This window comes from Schistocerca nitens, chromosome 9 (genome assembly GCF_023898315.1).
Source record: "Schistocerca nitens isolate TAMUIC-IGC-003100 chromosome 9, iqSchNite1.1, whole genome shotgun sequence".
Lineage (NCBI taxonomy): Eukaryota > Metazoa > Arthropoda > Insecta > Orthoptera > Acrididae > Schistocerca > Schistocerca nitens.
The window spans coordinates 204,258,652-204,271,580 of NC_064622.1; the positions used below are offsets into that span (position 1 = coordinate 204,258,652).

Genomic DNA, 12,929 nt, shown 5'->3' on the forward strand with positions numbered 1-12,929 from the left:
TATACATTCAAAAAGTAGGTGTATAAAAGACATGCTTATCCCGATGCTACGTTGTGTAAAAATTTCAAAGCAGTTGGTCAAAAGATTTCGGAGAGTTGTGATTAGGAACATTTGCTGTTTCTATATAAGTGCATCTCCGAAAGTTCTTCGAGGATTCCTCTGAAATTTTGACACAACACCGCATTCGAATACTCAAGTGTTTTAATATACAAGCTGGATCACCATCTCGTGTATATGTAAAATACATGTACTAAAAGGCGAAACATTATAAAAATTTAAATTTTGGTTTGTTCCAAATCGTTAATCTCCGAAAGTCCTTGACCAATATGAAATTTTGACACAACGTCAATACGGCCGTGTTTTGAGGTACCAAATTATTTAACAGATGTATATTTTTAATACATGTAACATACATACGAAATGTGTAAAGAGAAAACTTTGTTACCAAAATTCTCAAAAAATTTCCAATATTCAGTAGTGAATCGTATTTATGGCTTATTGGTTTATGGTTAGAATGCTACTACAGAATCTGGATTTGCAATAACAATAAATAACGCTCAAGGTCCGAGAAAAGGGCGGGGAGAGGAGATTGACAGAGGCGTGAGATGAATAAAACGGGAAGAAGGAAATTGAAGAATAAGATGGATACGGGAGGGGGGGGGGAGAAGGACAGAGAAAGGAGGGATGATGGACTCAGAAAAGGGGAGAGAAAGGAAGCAAGAGGAGATGGAGAGAGAGGGGGGGAGGGAGAAGGAGAAGGTGGACAGAGAGAGAGGAAACGAGGAGGGGGTGGACAAAGAGAGGGGGGAGAGAATGATCTTAGGACGTACATCAAATTATCAATTTCAATACATTCTAGAAGAGTGTGTTTTCTCTGCTCTTTCGTTTACATTTAAGCACACGGAGCCACAGCAAAGGGTGGCCAGGTACAGCTAAGTAAGAATGCAATTAATCTAGAGAAGTCCGCCATCAGTCTTTAAGGACACGGACGGTCTGCACAGAATTGATGCAAACAGTCCGTAGAACTTCCGTTTGATACCCTGAGGCTGGTGTGTCTGAAGCTTATACTCACATTCGCGCCTTGGGCAGGCTCTCGACTGAGGCGAACCTCTGCAGCGTCATCTGGGAGACGCCGATCGGCAACCAGCCGAAGAAATTGCCCACGAGGAAGCCGAACCAGCTGTGGCGGGCCGTGAGTTCGAACCCGAGGCTGCAACACACGGCGTGAACCACTTTCTGGCACGTCCAGGCTGTCAGATTAGTAGTACACTTTGGACATGTGAAGTTATGCTGGATGTATGATAGGATCATACTAAATAAAATTGCAGCGAACGCTTTGACTACTGTTGTTGGTAGGACACACCACGGAGACCAACATCATAAAGACTATTACTTCATTTTACTTCATGATATTGTGATATACCGTTGACGCCTACGCATGTACACCGTCACGGATTTGAGGTCGAATGGGGACCATAGCACTGAGAACGCGGGCCCCGTTCAGCAATATGTGTCCACGTATTTTAAACTTAGTATTTTACTTCAGTTTTTTAGAGTTTCGTACTTCAAACGGTGAAAATAGGATTCTTATAGAGTCACTTTGTCGTTCATCTGTTTCTGGGCCCGTATACACTATGTGATTAAATGGACACCCCCAAAAACGTACGTTTTTCATCTTAGGTGCATTGTGCTGCCACCTACTGCCAGGTACATATCAGCGACCTCAGTAGTCGTTAGACATAGTGAAAGAGCAGAATGGGATGCTCCACGGTATTTACAGACTTCGAACGTGGTCAGGTGATTGGGTGTCACTTGTGTCATATGATATTTCCGCATTCCTAGCCGCGCGGGGTAGCCGTGTGGTCCAGGGCGTCTTGTCACGGTTCGCGCGGCTCCTTCCGTCGGAGGTTCGAGTCCTCCCTCAGGTTTGGGTGTGTTTGTTGTCCTTAGCGTAAGTTAATTTAAGTTAGATTACGAAGTGCGTAAGCCTAGGGGCCGATGACCTCAGCACTTCAGTCCCATAGTCCTTACCACAAATTTCCAATTTCCACACTCCTAAACATCCTTAGGTCCACTGTTTCCATTGTGATAGTGAAGTAGAAATGTGAAGGGACACGTACAGCACAAAAGCGTGTAGGCGGACATCTGTTGACTCTCAGAGACCGTCGACCGTTGAAGAGGGTCATAATGTGTAATAGACAGACATCTATCCAGACAATCGCACAGGAATTCCAAACTCCATCAGGATCCACTGAAAGTACTATGACAGGCGGGAGGTGAGAAAACTTAGATTTCATGGTCGAGTGGCTGCTCACAAGCCACACATAACCCCGCTAAATGCCAAAGGACGCCTCGCTTGATGTAAGGAGCGTAATCAATGGACGATTGAACAGTGGAAAACCGTTGTGTGGAGTGACGAATCACGATACACAATGTGTCTTCCGATGCCAGGGTGTGGGTTTGGTGAATGCCAGGTGAACGTCATGTGCCAGCGTGTGTAGTGCCAACAGTAAAATTCGGAGGCGGTGGTGTTATGATGTGGTCGTATTTCTCATGGAGGGGGCTTGCACCACTTTTTATTTTGCATGGCACCATCACAGCGCAGGCATACAGTAACGTTTTAAGCACCTTCTTGCTTCCCACTGTTGAAGAGCAATTCGGGGATGGCGACTGCAACTTTCAACGCGATCGAGCACCTGTTCATAATGCACGACTTGTGGCGGAGTGGTTACACGGCAATAACATCCATGTAATGGACTGGCCTGCTATTTAGCCTTGGTTTCCCTACAATTCCTATTTATTTCATTCTCAAGTGGTTTACATTACTATATTGCTGTCTTTCCCTCAAATTTTCGTACGTCCTTCCTTCATCGATTAGTTGAGTGTTTCTGCTGATACTGCAGTTAGCTCCTTGTACCGATGTCTGTCCTACATCTATGATTGTCCTTCTAGTGACGTCCACACCTCTTCAACTAAACTGCCAGCTGTAGCATTCATAGTGAAAACCAGTATTTCAGTATTCCGCTGTTGATTCTTCCGGATGACTCTCTTAAACTTCAGTCTAACCTTCAGCATTACAAAATTGCTATCTTCTCCTAGGTTCGCCTCACAGTTCAGTATTTGATTTCGTAATCTGTCTGATCAGCTGGAATCTTCGAATTCTACGGACCTCTTCCACGTATAGCTCCTCCACTTGTGATTCCTGAACAGAGTATTCGCTATTATTAGTTGAAATTCATGGCGGAACTCAATTAGCCTTCGTTCTCTCTCATTACTACTACAAGTCCATAACCTCACCTAATATTTTCATCTCTTCCTTCCCCTGCAACTGTGCTCCAACCACACGTGATCCACACATTTTCTCGTTCAGTATCCTCATATACTTTTTCTATCTCTTCATCTTCTGCCTGCGACGTCGGCAAGCATTCCTGAACTATTGATGTCGGCGTTGGTTTGCTTTTGAGACCTACTCTACCACTGAAGTGTCCATAGTAAGCCACCATCGACCCTACCTTCCTATTCACAACAAATCCTACTCGCATCATACTATTTTCTACTGCTGTTATTATTACCCTTTATTCATCTGACCAAAAATCACTCTTTTCTTTCCATTTCACTTCATTGAACCCCACTATATTCAGATTAAGCGTACGCAATTCGCTTTTCAGATTTTCCGGCTTCTGTACCACAATAAAACTTGTGACATTTCTCACTCCGACTTTTAGAATTTTAATCTTTGGTTGTTTATTCTATCTTTTTCTCAGCAGTCCTCTCCCGGGGATCCGAATGGGGGACTAGTCCGAAATCTTTTTCGTACGGATAAGAGTTTATCTTAACACTTTGTAGTTACATGCTACATGTCTTGTGGATACAAATCATATTATGTCTTTCCGCCTTTGAGGGGCAGCTTCCCAATCCAAGGGCAAAAGGCTGCACTGCAACTCTTTCCGTTTCTGCACGGTCTTTAACAAGGCCGATGGGAGAACGAGGGTAACTTCTTATGCTGGAAGCTTCCGGCCACTGTTGCAGATTAACCAGCGGCTGGGTTCTACTACGGGACCCAGGGCATTTTCATTACATGTCAAAGACCCTATATGTTTTTCGATCTGGTTCTTCGTTTATTTTCGTCACTAGTCCTGCGCTAGTGTTACTTCCCATCTTTCAGATTCTATTGATAAGAATTATGCTCGTTTTTCTTTTATTTTATTTGTACAAAGGGTACATAGTCGCCTGGCCGAATGCACTTAGCTGTCGCGTCGGAAAAAGTTAATTCTGGTTAGGATTGTACGGGGATCTCGGCCTTGGCCATCTGTGTGATACAGTCCCGACATCTGCCTGGAGAGACCGAGGAAATCACTAGACCTCGGTCACGACTTCCGTAACGGGAATTTAACACAGGACTTCCAGAATGCCAGGACGGGAATCTGCTGCTACCCTTCAGGCTCTGTAGACCCCTACACCAAGGGTGTTCCCATACAACATGTGAATGTGATACATAAAAGTATTTCAGTTTATTTGTTATATTTTGTGTAACTGGTGGTGAATAGCTTTACGCGAGGGCGACCAAAATTTTGAAATTTTCTTTACTGAAACCTCATTTACTACATGCTATTTAAATTTCAATTCCTGAATATTACTTTCCAATATCATTCCTGTGATAAAAATAATAATTGACAAAAGCTGGCACAGGGCCACGCCCCATAGTTGTTCCATATTTCCTATGCAATTACTATGGGTGGAATATTTCGGTGTTTAGCAGATGCAGAACTTCTACAAAAGTGTGTGCATGGAAAAATTCAAAATCCTAATGTAAGCTACAACTGTCTGATAGGAAAACCATACTCCAAGGCATCATGTGTTTCCACAACTGTTGATGAAGCTGCAGCGTATGGTTCTTGTTTGGTTTTTATGTGTGCTAATCTTGGCAGACTACGGTCTCTGCAGAGGTTATGATTTGATCCAGGAACTTTCACACTGTTGTCATTGAAGGAAATAGATAACAGGAGCATTGATGCAGTTGACAGTATTTTTATTCAGTTTGAAAATCATGTTAACTTAAGAGGACACGCACATAAAAGACTTCTTGAAGATAAAGACGAGAATGCATATAATGTGCACTAGTTAACCCAGATAAGTTAATGCCTAATACATACGCTATCAAAGCCCTTAACTTACATTATCCTCACAAACCACTGACATTATAATACTTTAATTTGGAAGTCAGTTACTCGGTACTACTCGTATAGTGAAACATTCTGTGAAAGGAGTTTTCACTTACTACGATACGAGGGTCACTCCAAAAGAAATGCACACTATTTTTTTAAAAATCCATCTTTTGCTCTACACGTTTGAAAGTCTTATAGTGTGTAGATAAATCGTTTAGGAACAATATTTTCATTTCTCCACATAATTCCCATCCCTCTCAACTGCCTTCCGCCATCTTGGAACCAGCGCCCGTATACCCCGCACGGTAAAATTATGGACCAACCTGTTGGATCCACTGTTTGGCAGCGTGAACAAGGGAGTCATCATCTTCAAACCTTGTTCCACGATGAGAGACTTTCAGTTTCCCAAATAGATGACAGTCACATGGAGCCTAGCCATGACTGTAAGGCTGCATACCGTTTTTGTTGTTTCCTTGTGAGCCACTGTCAACATCCTGGGAACCCACCTGACACAAATATTTTTTTAACGCAAACGCTTTCAGTATTCTGCAAACACTTCCTTCCTCTATCCCAACGTAGCGTGACAATTCGTTCACTGTGATGCGTCTGTCAGCAGTCACCAATTCGTTAACTCTTTGCACATTGTCTGGAGTGTGCGGAGTTCAAAAAAAATGGTTCAAATGGTTCTGAGCACTATGGGACTCAACTGCTGAGGTCATTAGTCCCCTAGAACTTAGAACTAGTTAAACCTAACTAACCTGAGTTTGAAAACAAGCGGGAAGGATGTATCTACACACTGTAAAACTTTCACAGATGCAGAATGAAAATTGTATTTTTACAAAAATAGTGTGCATTTCTTTAGGAGTGACCCTCGTAGGAAGGCATTTACGTAAGAGAAAAGCCCGAACATTTGAATTTTTGTTTTGCACAAATTTGGAGAGCTGTAAAGCTTAAGTATAAGGAAATATCAATATTCTGTTCCACAGATGTTTTCAATAATGATATATCGAAGTTTGTACAAAAATACTTTAATTTAGAACCAACAGATTTTTAGAAAGAGGAAGTCATTCTCTGATTTCTTAAAAGATGTCCTATCATCCTGTCCCTTCCTCTTGCCAGTGTTTTCCATAAACTCCTTTCCTTTCTGAGTCTGCAAAAAACATCCCCATTCATTACGTAATAAGTCCATCTAATTTTCAACGTTCTTCTGTAGCATCACATCTTATATACTTCGATTCTATTCTGTTCCGGGTTCCCCACATCCCATGTTTCGCTACCAAAGAATGCTGTACTCCAATCGTACATTCTCAGAAATTTCTTCCTCAAATTAAGGCTAATGTTTTATACCAGTAGACTTCCTTTGACGAGGAATGACTTTTTTGGCAGTGCTAGTCTGCTTTTTATCTTCTCCTTGCTCCGTACGTAATGAGTTATTTTGTTGCCGAGGTAACAGAATACCTTAACTTCATCTACTTCGTGATCGTCAATCCTGATGTTAGGCTTCTCACCGTTCTCATTTCTGCGACTTCTTATTACTTTCGCCTTCCTTCGATTTACTCTCGTTCTATATTCGGCACTCATTCGACTGTTCATTCCATTCAATAGATAATGTAACTCTTTTTCACTTTCATCGAGGACAGCATGTCACCAGCGAATCTTATCGTTGATATCCTTTCACCCTGAACTTTAATCCCAATATTGAACGGTTCTTTTATTTCCGTTATTGCTTGTTCCTGTATATTCGATATTTAACAGTACAGGTGAAAGACTGTCTTACATAATTTTACTTCCATCGCTTCGTTCTTGGTCATCCAGCCTTACTGTTTCTTCTTGGTTCTTGTACTTATTGTATAATTACTGTCTTTTTCTATAGCTTACCCCATTTTTCTCAGAACGTCGGACGTTATCTTACACAGTTTTACACTGTTAAAACTTACGCTAGGTCGTCAAATCCTATGAACGTGTCTTGACTTTTCTTTAGTCATATTCGATCAAGAAGCGCAAACTCACGACTGCCTCTCTGGAGCCAAACTGATTGTCTTCTAACAAACACTCCCACTTACCTGAACTTGGTACCTTTGCAGTCATAATGATGATATTTTTCCGTAAGCTCTGATGGTACACAGCCAGTCTCATAGATTCTACAAGCCAACTTAAATAATAGTATGGATTCCACTCTCCCAATGATTCTAGAAATTCTGCTGCAGTGTTATCCATCTGTTCTACCTTATTTGATCATGAGCGTTACACAGTTCCTTTAAATTCTGACTCTAACACTATATCCCCCGTGTCTTCCACATCGACTAAAATGTCTTATTCTATCACGTCATCGGACAAGCCCTTCCCTTAATATAGGCCTTCGGTATACTCTCGTCACCTGTCTGCTCTCTCACCTGCGATTAACAGTGTGCTCCCTATTGCATTTTTAGTGATACCACCATTACTTCTAATTTCACCGAAGTTTGATTTCTCTTTTCTGTATGCTGAGACATTCCTGCAGACGGTCATTTCTTTATCGATTTCATCACATCTTTCTCGCAGTCATTTCACCTTAGCTGCGCCTGCACTTCCTATTTATTTCATTCCTGAGGGATTTACATTGCTGTGTGCCTGTCTCTGCCTGAACATATATGTAGTTCCTTCTTTCGTCGGTCAGTTGAAGTATTTCTTCTGTTATGCACGGTTTCTTTGCGAATACCTCCCGAGTACCTATGTTTCTCTAGCAAACTTCTACGATTGCCCTTTGTAGAGTTGTCCATCCCCTTCAAGCGAAATGCCTCTTCTCGTATTCCTTATCCCAGTATCCACATCCTTATCAAACTTCAAACAATTCTCTTAAACTTCAGTCTCCTCTTCATCATTATTAAATTGTGATCTGAGTCTATATCTGTTCCAGGGTATGCCTTACAATCCAATATCTTATTTCGGAACCGCTGTCTAGATGTAATTCATCTGGAATCAAATGCTTCAAATGGCTCTGAGCACTATGGGATTTAACATCTGAGGTCATCAGTGCCCTAGAACTTAGAACTTCTTAAACCTAACTAACCTAAGGACATCGCACACATCCATTCCCGAGGCAGGATTCGAACCTGTCACCGTAGTGGTCGCGCGGTTCCACACTGAAGCGCCTAGAATCGCTCGGCCACATCGGCCATCTGGAATCTTCCTGTGTCTCCAGTTTTTTCCAAGCATACGTCCTCCTGCTCTAATAAATGCTGAACAAAAAATTTGCTGTTACCATCTGAAATATACTGCAGAGCTCAATTAGCCTTCCTCCTCTCTAATTCCTACCACTAAGTCCATATTCTCCCTTAACCCTTTCTCCTATTCCTTCCCCAAAAGCACTGTTCCAATGCCTTATGGTTATTTCACTTCACCAGATCTTGCTTCTGAATTTTCTCATTTCCTGTCACCATTGAAATGTAGCTTGTATTGGAGTGGTATTTTACACAGAAAAAGCAGAAGTTCTAAGTTTTTCATAATACTACGTGAACTGCATTTTTATTGTTTGTAATGTAGTACCTTCCGGTTTATCCAGGTATACTTCGCTTGTATTTAAAAAGAAAGACAATCGGAGCGCTTACTCTTAGCAAGCAAAGGATGAAATTAGCACTGGCACTGAATTTCCCAATTTCAAGCAGACATTTATTCTCCGTATGTACTTCCTGGTTTTAAGTCTTTTGCATCATGTTCATTTTACCAGAGAGCGATTTGTATTATTTGTATAATCACCTGTTAATTTGACTGTGACGAAATGAAATCATTGTCTGAGAAAATTTTTCAAACTGTCGTAGTCGACGAATATAGAAAAAAAAAATAAATAAATAAAACGAAGATTGGTCTGGATAAGAAAATTACGTAAACTGAAACTCAAAGTAAGGCAGCTAACAAACCATACAAATAATCACTGAAAGACTACAAATTTCTCCATTTTCTCAAAAAAGATGTCAAAGTACACCACATACGTGCAACGGCGATGACTTTCTTGCTGTCATTATGCAAACCGACATCTGAATTTCAAATGGTATGTGGTGAGTGACCAAAAATTCTCTGAGATCAACAGAAAGTAAAATTCATTGCCATCGATATCATAAACGATCCTTCAGGCATTCAGTAATGGTTCTACAAGAAAATGTAAATAATATGTATATGCACCGGTTATTAGCATTCTTTAACCATAGTATTGGCAATACATCCAGTTTACTGAAATAAGTAATCATAAAGGACAGTTTTGGTGCCACGGAAGTGGACGCTATGTCAATCCGCTTACTCAGGTAGCTCTATCCTGCCGCTGTCCACGTTCCGCTGCCAGACCGTGCCCAGTCCTCCGACGTCGATTGTGCCCTTGACGATCACCAGAATGACTGCCATGAACATTAGTACGCTCTGGATGACGTCCGTCCACACGACCGCCTTAAGGCCGCCCTGGAGTACAAAACAGACAATACACTAGATGGTGTGAAGAAAAACAGTATGCACATTACCAGTGATAAATTGCGGACTCTTTTTTTCGGGGGGGGGGGGGGTGTCTACTTGCACAAACAAATATTTTGATGATATAGGAGTATATTATACGAATCTATACTATTGGAATTGGGAATTAGTGATAAGGGCTAATGGGACCAAACTGCTAAGGTCATCGGTCCCTAAGCTTACGCACTCCTTAATCTAACTTAAACTAACTTACGCTAAGGACAACACACACACCCATGCCCGATGGAGGACTCGAACCCTCCGACGCTGGGAGCCACGCGACCGTGAAAACACGTTCCAGACCGCGCGGCTACCCCTCGCGGCAATTCATATCATCTTACATCCAGGACGTCGTGAATAACTCTGTGACATAACATACTACTTACTCAGTGGAAATTAACGGAAGTGTGGGAGTAAGTTTTCAGGGCCTACCAGTTGTGCACAGGAAGTTGTACATCACACGGCGTGAGGTCAGCGTGACTTCAGCGGCAGATGGTGGTGGCACGCAACACTACGCACTTGAAGGAACGGGAAACAGAAAGTGTCTGTGTCAGTCAGCTAGTAGTTATCGTGCAGTGCGGTTGTGTTCTTCATTTCAACGTGGCCCCGAAACAACATTTGGATGACTTCAAGTGGGGAAAAAACACCGAGAAAATGGAAGAAGGGCGAACTGTGACGAGTGGTCTGTGGTATTGTTCACAGCACTGTTTCACGTGCGTGGGCATCATTCAGTGCAATGAGCAATAGTGCCCAAAGGAGAGGAGGTGATCGACGACGGTCAGCAACAGTAGAACATGACCTTAGCATAGTGCAACAGACAAGGAGAGACCCACGTCAACCACATTTTTCAGGACTGTTAGGCCTGCAATCTGACACTCGACAGCGGTACCGTACGGCCATCCAATGGGGTGGTCTCCCTGACGAGGACCAGTGCGTTGTGCTCCGTTGAGACTTACACATTGACGACAACAATTGCGATTGGGTCAAGAGCGTAGAGAGTTCTAAGGAGTGTGTCAGAACTCTCCATTATACAAAACAATATATCCAACATAACGCTATTCTTTGCATTGTATAAGCACTCAGAGATCGATAGTAACAATCTGAGGGCGAAACATGGGAGCGAGAGTCTAAGCATTGTTGTGAGACGAAGTCTGCCTGATAGAGTGAAAGAGTAGTGTCGGTCGAGAGCTCGGAGACAGAAGACGTGGCACGCTGCCCTCATGTCGGCGATGGCAGATCTTACCACACTCAATGCCTGATTTCATTTATATAGCCACGAGAGATTTAGGTGGGTTAACTATTCTTGAAAGTGGAATTCGAGGTAAAATTGGCAAGCATAGCACAAAAGCAATTGCAGTGTTAGGCTCGTGATTGTTAGTCCGAGTTTGCAATAATCCCATGTTTTACTTGTCAGCGAAAGAAACCTCCTTATCCTCCAAATAATAATAATTATTCTCCACAGCTAAATAATGACTTGTGGTTAATAAATGTTAATGTAATTACGAAACGGAAATAATTTGTTAATCTGGAACTCAGCCATTATTGACACGTATGTCATTCGTCATTGTCATTATTAATACTTGTTCATTATGATCCTGAAGTTTTAAATAGACTTAATTAATGAAATCCCTTCTCAAAACTTATTTAATAGTTAACTGGACCCATCAAACTCCTTTTTATTAAATGCATTCTTAGTAAAAGTAAGCTTTAGCCGCTGCTGCTGCATGCTGCTGCGCATTGCTGTAAACCATATGGAAAAATGCAGTCATCTAAAGAGGTGAGTGCAAACCTTATGGTCAGAACAGAGACACTGACACACCACAACATGTCATGTACTCTAGTCCAGTAAATTCCGTTGCACAAGACTGTTTCTGTATCACTTATAAATTCTTATTCAAATACGCAGTAAGATAGCTTATCCAAATGTTAGTTTTAAGTTTTTCATGCTACGATCTGTTGAGGACTTAAATGACAGTGAAACTGACATTCATACTACATGCACACAGTGTTATGCAGGTTAAATTCCGTTTACTGGTAGCTCAGGTTGCTTATCGAGTCCAATTTCACAGACGAACATAGGCAATACTGGCTGCAGCTACGTTACGTATTTTTTGCATATACGTTACAGAGTGGATCAATAAGGTGTGTGGTGGCGTGCCTTTCTTGGATGAAAGCTGATTCAGCCTGTGTAGTGATTCTCCCTTGGACCCCCATATGGCGAAAGGTCGGGACACGTACTGCACCCAGAAACCCTGTCGAGCGAGCATGATATTCTTGGCATGATATTATGATGTGGGAAGACATAATGGTGCACGGGTATACTGACCTCCAAATTTGTGAACACAATTTGTTCACCAGTCAACATTGTTATGATACTGTTCTCTGTGCGTCTTTCCAGTGGTGCGTTGCTCCGTGACTTCATTTTAACAGACGACAATGCACGACTGCATCGAACAGTGCACGTGGAAAAGCACTTGGAACGAGAAGATATACAGCAAATGGACTGGTTTGCCTGTTATCCTTACTTAAATCCCATCAGGCATGTATGGGATGCGTTGCGTAGACAATTATAGATCGTCCACATGCTCCAATGACCATCCAGATGTTGTCAACCACGCTGGTAGAGGAATGGGGCATCTTGCTACAAGAACTCCGTGACAGCCTGGTGACCAGCATGGAAGGACGTTGCAGAGCATACATTGCTGTCCGTCGTGGCCATACCACATATTAAGAACCATATCTAGCCGATTGTAATGTTCAAAAGACCATTACAAATCGGGGCGTCTTAAGTGTAATTATTTTCTTTGATTGAAAGTGGCATGTCTATTCGTCTCATTGCATATGTCTACAGTTACCTGCTGTGTTATACTGTAGTAGTTCTTTCTATGTATGACCCAAGTTTCAGCGAACTATGTTGCTTGGCAGTTACACTTTGTGCGAAAGTTATTTTCCTCCTTAAGTTTTGCACGCCACTGTATATTTGCATATACGCAGACGGAAAAAAAATCCGCAGAACGAAGAAGCAGTTTTGCAAGAGAAACGAAACTTGGCAGATGTGTTTCAACATCTGAAAGATGACGTCTGTTCAGATTTAGTAGCAGTCGCATAATAGTGGCCTTGGCAAACACCCACTAAGAGGGTACAAATAATTTTTGCTTTAAACACGCTCTGTAACGGTTGTGAGCGCTAGTTACCTTTGATATTGCAAGTAGTGTGTTCATGTTGGTCAAGTATGCCTTTAATATGACGAAGACGTCATTATCAATAGCACACCGAAATTGAACGAGG

At 42.0% G+C, this 12,929-nt stretch overlaps 1 protein-coding gene across 1 annotated transcript in view; it reads right to left on the reverse strand.

Moving 5' to 3' along the window:
- Window positions 1-12,929, reverse strand: part of LOC126204098 (sodium-coupled monocarboxylate transporter 1-like) — a 125,283-nt gene that overhangs the window by 62,948 nt on the left and 49,406 nt on the right. The window contains 2 exon segments of the mRNA XM_049938515.1: window positions 1,073-1,210; window positions 9,439-9,593. Of these exon segments, the coding sequence (XP_049794472.1) occupies window positions 1,073-1,210; window positions 9,439-9,593 (293 nt within the window).